We start from the raw sequence: 17,657 nt of genomic DNA on the forward strand, positions 1-17,657 counted from the left end.
AAAGAAAGAGCAGGAAGCCACTCCTCCTCGCTTATTAAAGAAGGAAGGAGACTGGACTTTTTGGGAAGAAAGATCTATTCATCTGGTGCAATGGGACTGCGGGTGGCAAACTTCATATTACCGTGGTCATGTTACTGTGGGAAAAGATGACACAGTTTGTAGATATCTTACCTGAGGATAAGCAAACCATAGCAAGGGTCTTAATTTCAGAAGGCCAAAAATTAGGCAAGCAGCAACTTAATGCAGCCAGGCATATAGCCGACTGCAACATGCCAGAGCATTGCCATATGGAGGCATTCATGGCTGTGCTCGGCCACCCTCCCACAAGATATGAGAGCAAAAATAGAGGACCTCCCATTTGAAGGTTGAGATCTTTTTAGCAATCAAACCGATATGGTCTTGGGGCGAATTAGGAAGAACACGTTGACAGCTAAATCTCTGGGTATAGCATGCAACCCAACACCAGCATATAAGCAAAGGTATTTCCTAAGACATACACAGAGGTATCAGCAGTCAAGGTCCTGTTGTGTCTCAGATTATAGATACCAGGCCCCTTTCCCCCATCAGCAGAGTTATGGGCTTATCTATAGTTAGCAATCTCAGACCAGGAGGCAAGGCGGGCAATGAAGAAAGAACCCTTCTCAATCACCCAGAGCCCAGTACTCTAAGGCTGCCCCTACTGCCTGACTAGGGTCAGAAAAATTGTCCTTTGAAAGTTTTTTCACAAATGGTGCCAAATTACTGATGATTGGTAGATGTTATCAATAATAAAGAAAAGTTATTCTTTGTGGTTTAAATCACTGCCTCCACTTCAGTCCTTAGTGATTCCTTCCTGCAGTACCTCAGCTTTCTTGTCACAAGAGGTTTCTTCCCTCATATTAAAAGGAGCCATTACAAAGTTCACCACTGGTATGGACTCAGGGGGCTTCTTCTCCAGGGACTTTGCAATTCATAAGAAAAAGGCCGGCAAGAGGCCCATTCTAGATCTGAGATCTCTGAATGAGCACTTAAACATTTAAAAATTCAGAATGTTATCCATTCATGAGGTAATGTCCCCAGCAGGGACTAACATTTTTTTTGCAACATTAGAGTTGAAGGATGCCTACTTTCATATTTCAATTAATGAGGCCTGCAGGAAATATCTGAGATTTAGATATGGAGGGATTGCCTTTGAGTACACAGCACTCCCCTTCGCCTTGGCCACAAAGCACCTAGATTGTTTACAAAGTGTACTATAGTTGTCATTTTTTACTTAAGGTTAAGGGGCTGTACAGTCTTTCCTTACCTTGATGACTGGCTTTTGTGGATGATTCTCCAGACATGTTAGTTGTGAATCTTACATTTTCTGTAGACACCCTGAAAGACCTAGGTTTTCTCATAAACTGGGAGAAATCCGGCCTATCTCCAGTCCAATCTATTGACTTTACTGGGGCATCAATAGACACCACTAAGGAAAAAGCATACCTGCCTGTTCAAAGGGCTAACACTATGCTATCTCTAGTAAGGAGGTTCTTATCAAATAGATACTAGCCAGCTAGACATATCCAGAAACTTCTAGGCTACATGACCTCGACCACAGCTACGCATGAGGCCACTGCAGAACTGGTTTATAAGGAGCTTTGATCCCAGTTCTGAACCCCAGTGGAGGAAATTATTGATCCCTAGGACCATGGTGTAGTGGTTAAGTGCGTGTAGTGGTTAAGTGATAATCTGGGAGAACCAGGTGTGTAGTGGTTAAGTGATAATCTGGGAGAACCAGGTTTGATTCCCTACTCCTCCACTTGCAGCTGCTGGATGACCTTGGGCAAGCCATAGTTCTGACAAGAGCTGTTCTTGAAAGAGCTCTCTCAGCCACACCTACCTCACAGGGTGTCTGTTGTGGGGAAGGGAAGGGAAAGGAGTTTGTAAGCCGCTCTGAGACTCCGAGTGAAGGGCGGGGTATAAATCCAATCTCCTCCTCTTCTTCCTCTTCTTCGGTCTAACTCAAGGAACCCACTGGAGGGGATTCCACTGGGGGTCCAATCCCATGATATACATATGTTCAAGGATGCTTCCCTCATGGGTTGGGAGGGCCATTGTGAGGTGAAGGGTACATGGTCTGAGTGGGAGTTAATTTTCAAATTAACCTGCTAAGGTTGACAGCTATCAAACATGCTCTCACTTTTACAGAAATCACCAGAAAATGGTATGTTCTTACAGGGACGGACAACATCATGGCAAAGTTTTATCTAAACAAACAGGAAAGCACAGAATCTGTCTGCATCTGCAGGGAGGGCACACTCATCTGGCAGTGGGCCGTAAGACAGCCATTCGCATAGCTAGTGTAGACAACACTTTGGCAGACAGATTGAGCAGAGATGCAAATACAGATCAAGAGTGGTCCACAAAAGACCGCTACCTGTCCCTGATTTTCAAGGAATGGGTGATCCCTGAGCCATATCTCTTTGCGTCAGCCACCAATACAAAGTGCCATCTTTTTTGTTCTAGGGCAGTCCAGGACAAATGTTCAATTGGGGATGCTTTCCAGTTGTGATGGCATGGCCGTTTCATTTTGGACTGTTGCACAGGGTGGTATCAAAAATAAAAGCAGACGGGACCTCATGCATCCTGTTGGTTCCCTACTGGCCCAGAAGGGTATGGCTCCCCACTGTAAGAAGTTGGCTGAAGGCGAGGTACAGGACACTGCCCCAGGGGACGATCTCCTGCATATAGGACCATTACGTCACCCAGAGATAGGGGCATTGCATCTGATGGCCTGGTTAATTCAACAGAAGAAAAATTCTCCCAAAGAGTGGAACAGGTCATAATAGCCTCTCATATGTTTACAACAAGAAGGTTGTATCTATATAAATGGAAAAGGTTTGTGTTGTGGGCCAACAGGCAAGGATTTGATCCATGCTCTTGCAGCTTGGAAAACATATTTGATTACTGTGATGGACTGCACTTTTAAAAGCTTAGGAGTGTTATACAAACAGATAAAGGACTGTGAAGGGTTAATTCTTCACAGAGCCAGAGAGCCTTGAGTGACAGGCTGCTCCAACGAATCTGATTGGTTAGTAGAATAAGACTTCTGAGATGCTGAGGAGAATTCTTTCAAAATTCAGTCCTGACTGAGAGCAGTTTAACACAGATGGAGAACTGGGAGTGGTTGGCAAGGAAGTGTGGGTAGTTTGTTGAAGATTCCCATTCAGGCCAGAAAAGGGGATAGATCTTCTAGTGAGAGAAGAAATTTCCATAACCAATCAAAACAGGGAGATAGCTCTGAAGAGTGAAAAGTTTCCTGGTCTGGTGTGGTTAGAAATTGCTGTTTGAAACATGGAGGGTCAGTAAAGTTCAAGAAGAGTACTGGTGTGTTTAGAAAAGGGGATTGGATACTGAATAGAGTGCACTAGCCTTCTGGAAACCATACAATGAACACTTAAAGTGTGCTGGAGTGTTTGGGAAACACTTGAACAAAAGCCTCTCATCTTAAAGATCCTAAGTCACTAGAAAGTTTATGAAACTCTCAATAGCCTGAAACATATGAACTAAAGTCTGTGAACATACTTATTTACTTCAGAGTTCTATATTGAGTTACCTCAGAAATTTTACTCCTGATTTTCCCCCTCTATGTTGAATAAAATATTTTGTTAATTTGGAATTTCAAAACACCTAGAGTGCTGTTTAAGTTAAAGGGGGCTCTCAATCCTTCTTTCAGGTTCCTGGGCTGAGCCAACAGCCAAAATATCATATTGTGACAGGGTGGGACAGCCAGAGGTCTTCGGGAAAGAAGAAAACAGATAACTAGGGCAGCTCAGTTACAAAAGGGAAAGAAAAATGGAGGAAAAATCTTGCTCCTGAGGGAGGGAAGTGGACGGGGTGTCATAATTACCCTCTCGTTTTGAAAGACAGACTGGATGACCTCATCTATAAAAGTTAATCTCGCTGCCATTTCTGCTTATCAAGGGGCATGCAGTCTTCTCTGTCCCTGAATCCAGGAGGTTCCTTAAAGGTTTACTTAACATGTTTCCACCTGTTATACCCCCTTTCCCTCGATGGAGTTTGTCCTTAGTTTTATCCAAGTTAATGTATAAACCTTTTGAGCCTATGGCTAATGCTGAGTTGTTGTTTATTTTGTACAAGACCGCCTTCGTAGTCGCGGTCACATCTGCTTGAAGGGTGGGAGAACTGCATGCACTAAACTGTTATCTGCCCTTTATTAAATTTCAGGCAGACAAGATGGTACTCAGACCCAGTGTAGAATTCCTCCCCAAGGTAGTGTCACACTTTCACCTCAACCAAGACAACCTCCCAGTGTTCTTTCCTTCACAGATGTCGCTGTTGGAATGAACATTACACACGTTAGATATGAGAAGGGCACTGCTCTTTTATTTAAAAATAACAAAGGGGTTTAGAAATGATAGAAATTTGTCTGTTTTAAAGGGCCCAATAAGGGTAAGGCTGCATCAGTGCAGTCACTGTCTAGATGGGTAGTCTCTGCAGTTAGAACAGCTTATACTGAAGCCAAGGTGCCTTGCCTCATAGCTCTGAAAGCTCACTCCACAAGGGCCCAGGCTTTCTCAGCAGATTTCCAATCCAGACTTGCACTGGAAGCCATTGGTAAAGCAGCAATGTGACCCACCCCTTTGATGTTCGTCAGACACTACTTGATGGATGTGGACTCTAGAAACCAAACTGCAGTGGGGAAGGCAGTGTTACGTTATGTCCACCTCCTCTGGGTAGAACTTGCTACTAAAACTGCAGTGGGGAAGGCAGTGTTACGTCCACCTCCTCTGGGTAGAACTTGCTACTGTCCCATGTGGGACTGCACAGAAGCCACAACAATGAAAATGGGGTTGCACTTACACATGTAACCGTTGTTCAGTGAGTGATCTTCTGTTCAGGAACACATCCCTTCCTCCTTTCCCCACTGTTGGCTGCTCTGCTGATGCAAAGGCGTCCTCACAGTGGTGAAACTCGTCTCTGCAGCTGGTCTGTTTGAATCAGTCTAAAGTGAGGTCCCACATGGGAACAGGTTTTTTCATCATTTGTTCAAGTATTGCAAGCTTAAAAGGAAAAGTAATTGTACAAGTGGATTTTAAGAACCTTTTGTGCAGTTTCTTCATCAAAATGAAGTTTCAGTAGTGTAAAGAAAGTGGGAAATATTGCATGGAAAATAACGGTGGGGGGGCAAGATTATACACTGAAGGGCAGGCAGAAAAACTTCCTCATTTTGTGTTTATCAGATCTTCTGTCTGTGTACTTCACTAATGCTCTTCACAAAACTCAGTACAAGATAGAACTGTACCCGTTTTCAAAACTTATGTTTCTTTTTATAGAAATTTATTTTAACATGATGTAAGTGGGATTACTTGAGTTGTCAAGGTAGTCACAAATGTGGGGAAGATTTTTTCCATAGCTAGATCCAAACCATTGCGTGACTTGTTCTGCATGTATAAGGGAAACTTGTATGTCTGTTTCTTGAACAGTGAGCATACATGCACCTAATACAAAGGATGCATTGCAGTATGAAACAGAAAAGTTAACAGGAATTTACAACAGGGCATTAGGGTTTTACATTCAAAGGAAAAAGTAGAACATTCCAATTACAATGTATAAGCTCTTGGGCATACCTTAAGAGTGGTTTTGGGGATTGTAGCATGTGTGTTCATAGTGCACCGCATCGGAAATTATATGTATAAATAGAATCCTGCAGTGGCAATACTTAACTAAAATGAACTTCTGCAAAATAGCAGAGTGCCTAGATGTTAGCCCACTCTGACTCCAAGATAGGGGCCAGCTCCCCTCTTCTCCCTCTGAGGTGGAGGCCATCTTGTGGGTGATTCCCAACCATCTCTTAGGGAGGCAGGAACTTCAAACTGTTTCCTGTTTCCTGTGTTGGGAGTCACCCTCAGCTCAGTTTTCTTCCTGCCTCAGTAGGGAGAGCATTGACTAATTTAGGCTTCGCCTGCACTATTCAATCTTTTATCTGTTACCTCACTTCAAGATTCCTGTTTCTTCTTCAAGTCTTTCTTTCACCTTGCCTGCTTGTTAGATTAAAAAAAAAAAAAAAAGCCTCTTCTGTCGATCTAGCTCCTCTCTCCCCCCCCTCCCTTCTTTAGCTTGCTTCGTAAGACTCCTCTCCCAAGGCGGCTATGGCACGCAGGGGAGAAACCGATGGATTTCTCTCTTCGGGGGAAATCGAAAGAGAGGAAAGCCGCGCTGGCCGAAAAAGAGCGCCGGACGGCAAGGATCGGGCGGCAGAATCGCACGGCGCGGCTAAACGCGCCAAAAGCTCCCATTCGCTCTTGGAGTCCTCAGAGATGGCGGCGGCCATTTTAGATGCTAATAACGAGCGATGCAGCCCTTTGCAGGGCGGGGGGCGATCCGAGACTATTGGTCTAAGCGGATCCGACCAAGCAGCGAGCACTCAAATTGAGGCTGCCCGGGAGATTGACGGAGGAGGGGAAGGAGCCACCCGAGGAGGTAACGAATGTGACGACACGTCTGCTCCCTTATCCACTAGGGTTATGTACTTCTTTAGGAGAGCTATGAGACAGGAGATCGCCCGTTTCTGTAATTCGGGAGGACGATCTAGCAGGTCACGATCTCCGTCGTCTTCCCCCTCTCCTCCCCCAAGCAAGAGCAAAAAGAAATGGCCCACCAAGGCTGCAAAAAAGGTCTTCCCTAAACGTACCCACCCTGCAGTTACTCAGGGGGAGGGAGAGAACAGTTCTAATGCCTCCAGTGAGAGAGAGGAGGGGGAGTTTAGTTCTAACGCTGAAGAGGAGGTTGCCATCCCCGCTCCTCCACAACAGTCCTTTAGATTTTTTAAACCTGAGGACCTCCATTACCTACTGTCTAAGACAGTCTCAGCCCTTAAAATTCAAAATTTACAAAAATCCAAACTCAAAAGTTCTGAGGAGGCAGAACTGTATGAAGGGTCTGAAATTACGGATGAATTTTTTCCTCCGGATGATCTGTCTGAAAGGGCTTTTCCCTTTCCGGATTTTTACATGCGCAAAGTTAAGGCTGAATGGGAAAAACCGTTTTCTAACAAACATACCCCCGGGTTGTTAAAGAAATTGTACCCAATAACCTCATCTGCTTCAGATGTCTTACAGATCCCTGCTGTAGATGCCCCAGTAGCAGCTCTTCAATCCTCAGGTCTGCTTTCAGAGGATGGTCATGGCAGCCTAAGGAATAGTATGGACAAGAGGTCAGATACTACCCTCAAGAGTTCTCATGAGGCTTCATCTATGGCAATTAAGGTGTCTGCCGCTGCATCTACTGTGTCCAGAGCCTCCATAGTCTGGATGAGGAAGCTCATTCAAATGTTACCCGAAAATAATACGCGCTTATTAGAAGGTGCTAACAGAATTTTGAAAGCTCTTTCTTTTACAGCTGATGCCACCCTCGACACCATGGTACTCTCCTCTAGGGCCATGGCGTCTTCTGCGGTTGCCAGGCGTCTGGTGTGGCTGAGAACCTGGCAGGCTGACTTTCAATCTAAAACCATTGTGTCCGGCTATCCTTTTCAGGGAAACAAATTATTTGGGGACTCTCTAGAGAGAATATTAGTTGAGTCAAGAGATAAAAAGAAATCTCTACCAAAATTTGTCCGCATCGGGGATAAGAGGCAATCCTCCTTTCCCTCTACCTCGGCAACCGCCTCCGTTCCGTCCCGTCCATTTCCCTCCGCGACCAAGTTTAGACAGGACAATCGACGTCCGTCATGGGGCACCAAACAGTCCTTTCGGCGCGGAGGCTTCAACAACAGATTTCCAAGATCCTACGGCAATAGAAAGGACAGAGGGGACACCGATCCAAAAAATCCCAAGGCGTGACTACCCAACGCCACCGGTGGGAGGACGCCTTCTACTCTTCAGTCAAGAGTGGATCAACTCCCACCCGGATTCCTGGACAAGGGAACTTGTTCTGGAAGGATACAAAATAGAATTTCTGTCCCGACCGCCTCAGCGTTTTCTGATGTCTCCCAGCCACAGAAATCCTTCAAAACGTCAAAGAACGGAGGCGGCCATCGCTCATCTGCTTCGTATACAGGCAATAGAACCGGTTCCACAGGCCGAGAGCGGGGACGGGATATACTCCATCTTTTTCACAGTCCCGAAGAAAAACGGGGACTGGAGATCTATTCTAGATTTGAAATTCTTAAACAAATTTGTAAAACCAAAACATTTCCGCATGGAAACCCTGCGCTCCATCGCGGAATCTTTGAGACCACAAGAATTTCTTTCTTCTATAGATCTAACGGAAGCATATCTTCATGTCCCCATGTTTCCTCGCCATCGCCAGTTCCTCCGCTTTTCCGTGGGAAAAGACCACTTTCAGTTTCGGGCTCTTCCATTCGGCCTAGCATCAGCCCCCAGAGTATTTACCAAAATTCTCGTCCACGTGATTGTATGTCTTCGAGAACAAGGAATTCATATTCATCCCTACCTCGACGACGTGCTCGTCCGCTCCCCATCGAGACCGCAAGCGCTGAGGGACGTGGAAACGACGGTACGTTGCCTTCAACATTTCGGCTTTCTAATAAATTTCCAAAAAAGTTCCTTAATGCCTACCCAACGTTTGGAACACCTGGGTATGGTGATAGACACCAAGAAGACAAAATTGTTCCTTCCTCAGGGGAAAGCCGAAAAGATACGGAATTTGGCCAAACAAATCATACAGGCGCGAACATCATCACTGTCCTCTCTGACGAAAATGATGGGGTTGATGGTGGTAACGTTCGACTCCCTGCATTGGGGATGTCTTCATTCAAGACAGCTACAGATGTTTCTACGCCCATACCAACGCTCAGTTGCTGCCAGGATGGATCTGTCCCTGAAGGTGCCACTTCAAGTGAAGTCCAGTTTGAAATGGTGGACAGTGTCCCGCAATACTACACAAGGCAAGACCTTCTGGATTCCGGAGAGAACCCAAATATTTACGGACGCAAGCCTCACGGGCTGGGGAGCCACGTTGCACAACATACCGATACAAGGGACTTGGTCGGAAGTGGAACAACACATGCCGATCAACCTGTTGGAGTTGAGAGCCATACGACTAGCTCTTCTTCAGTTTGCTCCTCTCATCAAAGATCTCCATATTTTAATTCGTACGGACAACATAGCCGCAAAGGCTTATATAAACAAACAGGGGGGATCGAAATCCCGTTCTCTTCACAGGGAGGCGACTCTTCTTCTGAATTGGGCAGAAGTCAATCTGACATCTCTAAAGGCGGAGCATGTACAAGGAGTAGTCAATCTTCAAGCAGATTGGCTGAGTCGCCAGGTACTGCAGGAAGGAGAATGGTCGCTGCACGAGAAGGCCTTCCAGGTGATAACGGCCGAGTGGGGAATGCCGCAAGTGGATCTGTTTGCCTCTCACATCAACTCCAAACTTCCACGCTTCTACACCAGGTATTTCCACCCGATGGCGGAAGAGACGGATGCTCTTCTTTCTCCTTGGCCTCAAGGACTTCTATATGCCTTTCCTCCACTACCGGTCTTACCCAGACTTCTTCAAAAAATACGACTCCTGCAGGCGGAGGTGATACTTATAGCTCCGTATTGGCCACGTCGGCCGTGGTTTACGGCACTCAGGGAGATGTCGGTGTCTCCTCCCATCACTCTGCCGGTATCAGACGATCTGTTGCTACAGGGCCCGATTCGTCACCCGGATCCGGGCTGGTTCCATTTGACCGCCTGGAAGTTGAGAGGTCCAGGTTTTCCAGGTTAGGTTATGCGGAGTCAGTGATTGATACCATGATGGCATCCAGGAGACCGTCTACTTCGCGAATATATAATTTTACCTGGAAAGCTTTTGTCCGCTGGGCTCTTCGCAAGAAGGTCGACCCCCTGCGTCCAGCCATCGCTTCGCTTTTAGATTTCCTTCAGGATGGGAGGAATAGTGGCCTTAAAGCATCCACCCTCAAGCGGCAGATGGCAGCGTTAGCCTCTGTACTTCCACACTCTCAAGGTTTTCCAGTGTCTAGACATCCTCATATCATACGTTTCCTCCGAGGCGCGACCGCGAGAGATCCACCACAGGCTCACAGGTTTCCAACCTGGAGACTCAACACGGTACTTACAGCACTTACCAAACACCCCTTTGAACCAATTCGAAGTATTCCACTCAAATTTCTACGCATGAAATCTTTATTTCTGGTGGCCATCACTTCTGCAAGACGGATCTCGGAACTGGGCGCCTTGTCCATTCGAAAGGATTTGTGTGTCTTTCATAAAGATAAGGTGGTTTTAAGGACGGATCCCACCTTCCGTCCAAAAGTTTCTTCGAAGTTCCATAGAACTCAAGAAATTTGCCTTCCGTCCTTTTGTCCTAATCCATCGCACCCGAGGGAGAGGATCTGGCACACGTTGGACGTCAGGAGAACGCTCAAGTGTTATCTCATTAGAACAGCCACGTTCAGGAAAACAGAGACTTTGTTCGTTAACATTTCTCCACCACACACTGGCACAAAGATGTCTAACTCAGCAATTAGTACCACAATTCGGTCTTGCATAGCGGAGGCTTACAAGAGTCTTAACCAGAAGGTGCCAGTAGGGATCACCGCCCATTCCCTTCGAAGCGCAGCGACTAACGCCGCGTTTTGCAACAGAGCCTCAGTTGAGGAGGTTTGTAGGGCTGCTACTTGGTCCACTTTGTCGACCTTTATTAGGCATTACAAAATTAATGTGTTTGACTCTGCCGATGCGGCCTTTGGGAGACGGGTGCTACAATCTATCCTGTCTCTTCATGACGACCCTCCCTCCCAAATTTAGGGACACTGCTCGGGGAGGTCCCACAAGATGGCCTCCACCTCAGAGGGAGAACGACCATTGGTTACTCACCGTGAGGGGTCCTTCTCCTCTGAGGCTTGGAGGACATCTTGGCCCTCCCGGGTCGTCTTCTCGGTTCTTCTGATGTATATATGTTTCTTCTGTTACCTGAGTTTTACACGTTCCTCTGCAGTTTATGTTTGTTGATGCTGTTGCTTGAGTTTTTTCTCACTATTTAGCTTCTCATATTGCTTTTGGAGTCACAAAACTGAGCTGAGGGTGACTCCCAACACAGGAAACAGGAAACAGTTTGAAGTTCCTGCCTCCCTAAGAGATGGTTGGGAATCACCCACAAGATGTCCTCCAAGCCTCAGAGGAGAAGGACCCCTCACGGTGAGTAACCAATGGTCGTTCTAGGCTGAGTCATAGCGTTGGTCTAAATGTACTGTGGACTTGTTCCCTGTATCCACACCAGCCATGCTACCCTCATGTTGATGCTGGGAAACAGCTGCTGCCAATATGACTTTTACATCAAAGGCACAGCACACATAGCTTCTTCTTGACCCATAATAACTCTTGAAAGATAAAATCTAAGAACAACCCCACCCCCAGTCCAAACCCAACACACAGTATAATCATGGAAACTGCACAAATGCAATACCATTATTGACATTATTCGATAATGGAGAGTGACTCCAAAGACCAGTGTTGAGCCTGATGTGGGTTTTCAGCCAACATTAAAATAATAGCAGCTTTAAATACTACTTTTTATGTGTCCTGGAAACAGTATGCAGACACCACACCAGGTAAAATTATTTTTCAGTGATTATTGCTGCTTTTAGAGTAGATATTTTTCTGTCTGAAGACTTTTTTCTGTGCACTTTAAACTTGTAATAATAAATCTTATCTCTCCTAGTTTGGAAAGTATTCTCAAAGATCAGGTAGTATTGCAGCATAAATCAGTCTTCTTTAACTATATCAACTAGATCCCAACTGTGATGGATTTTAAAACAAAAGGATTTTGTACAATTATCTATGGAAGTTGGTTTTATATGCAGTGTTCATTTAAATCCAGTGTGGCTTGCCTGTTGCCTATTGAGAGTAGTGAACAAATGGGCTTTTTTTGTTTTGGGGCATTTCCATACACCTAAGATTGTTATTGGAACACCTACAGTACATTTTGTAGCACCGAATAGTTACTTATTACAAAGTTGTGATAACACAAGTTATGCTGTTAGCTCTTAATTTTTTAAAAATAATTGTCATCCTCCCCTTGATTTTTAGTGCCTACATCATGATTTTCTCATGATGATGCAAGTTACTTCCATAATATTTTCTTTAAGCAGAACATTTTGATCTCATAAGAACATAAGAAGACCCAAGCATCGTGTCTCACACAGTGACCAACCAGTTCCGCTGGAAGGCCAAGGCCTTCCCCTGATGTTGCCTCCTGGCTCTGGGATTCAGAGGACTAGTGCCTCTGAATGTGGAGGTTCCCCTCAGTCATCACAGCTAGTAGCCATTGATAGACTTATCCTCCATGAATCTGTCTAATCACCTTTTAAAGCTGTTTATTTCTGTGGCTGTCACTACATCCTGTGGCAGCGAATTCCACATTTTAAACACTCTCTGCATAAGTAGTATTTCCTTTTGTCCCTCCTGAACCTACTGGCCATCAGCTTCATTGGATGACCCCAAGTTCTAGTATTTTGGGAGAGTGAGAAAAATATCTCTTTGTCAACTCTCTTTACCCCATGCATAATTTTATAAACCTATTATTATGTCCCGCCCTTAGTAATCTCTTTTCTAAACTGAAAAGTTCAAGACTCATAGAATCACAGAATTATAAGGTTAGAAGGGACCTCCAGGGTCATCTAATCCAGCCCCCTGCACAATGCAGGAAATTCACAAATACCTCCTCCCCACACCCCCAGTGACCACTTTTTCATGCCCAGAAGATGACAAAAAACTTCTAGGCTCTCCAGCCAAATAGGCCTGGAGAAAAATTGCTTCCTGACCCCAATGTGGTGATCAGCATTTCCCTGGGCATGTAAGAAGGGCCACCAGAACTAAGCACTGATGGAACCCTTCTTGCCCTCCTTCTCATGATCTGCCTAAGTTCACAGAATCAGCATAGCTGTCAGATGGCCATCTAGCCTCTGTTTGAAAACCTCCAAAGAAGGGTCCTTTCTGCATTTGCCTGCCACTCCAGATTTTCTCAGTGTTCAAGTCAAGGCAGTTTAAGTCCATGGTAAAACAGCATCGAAATAACCCATGGCAACAGCAGGCTGAAATTGGGCTGACCACTGAAGGGAGGTAATGACACCTTCTATATAGCCAGTCATTGATCTGTAGTATTCTTTCCCTTCCTGAGCCATGACCTTTGACAGGAAGAACTGATGAAAATACCACCTGCGCTCCCAATTCCTTCCCCTTTTTACCCAGAGCCACATAGTCTCTTTTAATACATTCTGGGCTGTGCTGGGTGGTATCATTTGTTCCCACATGGATGAGCAAGAAGGGATAATAATCTGTGGGCTTGATGAGTCTTCCTACCCTTTCCATCACATCCTGGATGCGTGCGCCTGGTAGACAGCTTACCTCTCGAGACGACAAGTCCAGTTGGCACACTTTAGCTTCTACCCCTCTCAGTAGGGAATCCCCAATTACCAACACATGCCTTCTCCTATATTGGGGAGCAGAAGTTTGAGTCCTCTCATCCACAGGGGTCTGAAAATTTTTCTTCAAGCTTCGTGGAGGCTGGGGGAGGAGTCCTTGTTCCAATGGTTCAGAATCACTATCTGTGGGGAGATCCAGGAACCAATTGCTTGGTGACAGAGGCTCAGAGTATCTCTTGATTTTCCTGTTCCTGTGGGTTACATTCTTCCATGTGACCTCCTCCTGTGTCGGGTGCTCCTCCATTTGCTGAGATACCTTTGCCTCCTCCTCCTGTTGCCCTCTCAGGAGTGCTTCATGCATTCTGTCCATGAAATCTTCACCTTCCCTTATAAACTGGAGTGTGGACAAGCATGCCTCAAGTCCCTGTATCTTCTCCTCCAGTAGGGCTACCAATTTACACTTCCAGCAAGTGTAATTGCTGTTACCCTCAGTTAAGAATATGAACATGCCACAGACTTTGCACGTCACTGCCTCAGCTCCCTCACCAGCCATGCTGGTGCAATCCATTTCAAAATCAGTTTAGTTCAACTGGCACTTCCTTGATAACTCCCCTTCCAAACTGCCTCTCAAGACTACTTGTGAAAGGTTTGCAGAAGCAAAAACAAGCAAAACCAAAAACAAGTGGATTCTTTCACCTAGAAATACCTTGGTGTGCTGATGTACCCTGAAATTTAGAGAACTGACCAAATGGCTACCTGAGGCAACAGGGGAAACAAGCACAGCAATGTACAATTTTCTTAACTTCTTATGGGGTCCCCAGGCCGGATTCCCAGGCTAAGAGCCACAGGGCAAAAGCCCTTTGGCTTGTGCCTCTGGCAAGGAGGAGCCTAATATAAATAAAGGCTCACCCAGCAAAGAGGCCAGCAGTTAGCCTCAGGCAAAACTCCTAAAAGCTGCAATCAGTTACACCCAGGCAAAAGACAAAAACAGAAACCACACTTCCTCAAACGAGCACCACTCTCCAACAGGCTATACACACCTACACACCCTCAGACACTATCCTCCCACACAGTACCCTCAGCTGCTTCTCAGCTTTTTCTCATAGGGAAGGTGCTCCAACTCCTTAATCATCTTGGTTGTCCTCCTCTATACTTTTTCCAGCACTGCAATGTCCTTTTTGAGACACAATGACTGGAACTGTATACAGTATTCCAAAGGAGGCCACACCATAGATCCATACAGGAGCATTACAGTATCGGCCATTTTATTATTATCTCATGAGTGCTAAATTTACTCAGGAATCTTTGGTGAGATACCTTGCCTTTTGAAAATCCAAGTATATAATCTCTACCAGGTTACCGTTGTCTACATGCTTTTTCGCTTTCTCAAAGAACTCCAAAAAGTTGGTGAGGCAGGACTTGCGTTTGCAGAAGCCATGCTGATTTTCCTTTAGTAGGCTTTGTCCCTCTATCTACCTAACAATTCTGTCTTTGATTACAGTTTCTACTAATTTGCCCGGGACAGGTGTTAAGCTGGCCGGCCTGTAATTTCCTGATTCCCCCCTAGATCCCTTTTTAAAAATTGGTGTTTTAACCTTTTAGTGGATGGTCCAGTTCTGAAAATAAGGTGGTTTGTTATCTTGTACAGGTTTATAGTATCATTTCTACCTAAAACTAAAAGCAGTAGTTGCTATTCATTTGGTCATCATGTTCATTCATGTCTGTTTATTTGTCCTTACAGTTGATGAAGGAAGTGTTAAAGAATTGGGTCGAGTTCGGATCCTTCACAAGAGAACGGTCATGCCTTACAGTGTGTATAAGAGAAGACGAAAGGGGCCCAGTGATGAAGAAAGTGTTCAGCAATATGCCACTTTGGTGGGACAGGCGTGTTCAGAGCGAATGTTGCTCTTTAAAAGCTGAAACGTTTGTTCTATGGAGACCTTCTGCCCTACCGCTAGATTGTGCCCCTTATGGTTTGAGTTGATAAGCTGATGTATTCAAAGTAGGGATGTATAAAATGTCTCTTTATGGTAACAGGAATATAAACAAGTGTCATATCTTGAAAGGAACATATAATTTTTCACATATACCAAGGGTCTGTCAGAATATAAAGATCTCTCACTAAACCTGTTTTATTTCACAAACCTATCTCCTTTTTGCATTCGGAGAATCAAACAGTGTGAAGTTTATAAGTGATTGGAAATTAGTTTTTCCTGCATAGCTTTATATATATCTATGAGGAGACTTCTTTTAGGAAACTGTCTACTGAAAAGTATGATTCCAAACTGAAAAGTATTGAAGTTTTGATAAAATATACTACAAACTTTGTTTTCATTTACTGTTGTTGGAGAATTATTGTATTTGCATGCTAACACTATGAAGAACACAGCCCCATTCAGATCATTGGGAAAACAAGGGCAAATTTTTCTGGGTTATAGACTTTCCTGACATGGCACAGTCTCTGACATTATGATATAAATTCAAGTAATAAAATTCTGCTGGCTTTTTAGACATTAATTGCAAATTGTAATGTGTGGTTTAAATAATGTCTACACTAACATTTGAATAGACAAGGAACTTGGACGTTGGAGCTGATTTTTGTAATGATACTCTGGGAAATATTTATTATTTTTGGTATTCAAGGATAGGTTTGTGATCAAATTACCAAAGAGAATAATTTAAATAAGGCAACAAGTTTAAAAGTGGGTATACAGTTTTATAGATGAGCGGTGGCATCCCGACTTGCATCCCAGGTTTTTTGTGTTCGTAAAGGCTATTTGCATACATTATAGAATTCTGGCATTCCACTTCCAGCAACATGAAGTTCAACACGAAGGAATAATATTTTTGTTTTAATAATAAGCAATTGAAAAAGTAGAACTGAATTGTCTTTGCATAACTTTGCACTACGAATGTTGTGTGAATTTTCTTTCATTAAAATTGTGAGACTCAACTGTACATTTTGAAGCTTCATTCCTTGGTAAATTTTTATTTTATCAATTTGTCTCCTTTTTCTAGTACGGTTGAAGACTCCAGCAATCGATCTGGAATTTTTTTTGTATCAATACCTTGCATGGAATTAGCTTGGAAAGACCAGCCCGTATTCTCAGATTCTCTTACTTGGTAGCATACTGTGTGCACATTGCAGTGTGCAGCCACAGGGCTAAATATTGGGGACTTCAAAAGACAAAGCTTACCTTCAAGGAAGGATCCCTATAGTCATTTTATAAACCACAATTTCATGGTTAGAATAAAGGTAGCATTAGCGTTCCCATGATTTTTAAGAGTGTCACAAAACAGATGTGAAGCCTAGAATATTATTTTTGGGTGGGGGAGGGGGGGTGTCTGTCTTTCTTGGGCAAATAAACCAACACTTTGTACATAACTGCATATTTAGCACTTTGAAAAATACTGCTGAAGTCCCTGCAGTTCTGAGAAGTTTGTTTGTGTTCTCAATCTTGCAAAATAAAGGTCCACCGAATATCTTGACACTTCAGATTTAACTTTGATTCTGGTCAGAGTAAAATTCCTATATGGATTTCATATTCAGGATACATGAGAGAAATGCTGGGCCGTACTCTGGTTTTTATACTCTGTCTGTCTTATCCAAAAGCTATTTATTGTATGTTTCCTACCCACAACCATTTATCCACTATGGACTTGGAGGAGTCACAATTGAACTTTAGATTTTCTTCTCGGCAGAAGAAGAAGAAGAGAAGAGATTGGATTTATACCCCGCCCTTCACTACCGAAAGGTGTCTCAGAGCAGCTTACAAGCTCCTTTCCCTTCCTCTCCCCACAACAGACACCCTATGAGGTGGGTGGGGCTGAGAGAGCTCTTGACAGAAACTGTTCTTTTTCAAGAACAGCTCCTTATCAGAGCTACGGCTTGCCCAAGGCTATCCAGCCAGGTGCAAGTGGAGGAGTGGGGATTCAAACCCGGTTCTCCCAGATTAGAGTCCGTGCACTTAACCACTACACCAAACCAATCCTCCTTCAGTAAGGCCTCTTAATGCTCCCTATGCAAGTGTTCTTCAGGAGGTGAATACTCCTGATTACATAGTTCTCTTTGTAATTAGCCATTTTCTCTTAACGGTTACGTTATATCACAGTAGTAGAACCCTGCTAAAGACATTCAGACAGTTCCTTTCTTGTGGTTCTTCTCTCCTCTTTGGAATACCAAATGTGCCTGAAGTGTCTCTATAATCCAGACAAATGAGCCAGGTCACTTGCAGGTTACTGCAAGAGAAGACAAAAACCCTTGCTAACAAATCTG

At 44.3% G+C, this 17,657-nt stretch overlaps 1 protein-coding gene across 4 annotated transcripts in view; it reads left to right on the forward strand.

The window, feature by feature from the left end:
• ATE1 (arginyltransferase 1) overlaps positions 1-15,518 on the forward strand; it is a 102,037-nt gene extending 86,519 nt beyond the window's left edge. For all 4 annotated transcript variants that reach the window (XM_015425400.1, XM_015425399.1, XM_015425398.1 and 1 more), the window contains exon 12: positions 15,123-15,518. In XM_015425400.1, the coding sequence (XP_015280886.1) occupies positions 15,123-15,301 (179 nt within the window). In that variant the 3' untranslated portion in view covers positions 15,302-15,518. The remainder of the gene's footprint in view (positions 1-15,122) is intronic.
• Positions 15,519-17,657: the final 2,139 nt, after the last annotated feature.

This window comes from Gekko japonicus, unplaced genomic scaffold (genome assembly GCF_001447785.1).
Source record: "Gekko japonicus isolate JY-2015 unplaced genomic scaffold, Gekko_japonicus_V1.1 scaffold183, whole genome shotgun sequence".
In the NCBI taxonomy this organism is placed as follows: Eukaryota; Metazoa; Chordata; class Lepidosauria; order Squamata; family Gekkonidae; genus Gekko; species Gekko japonicus.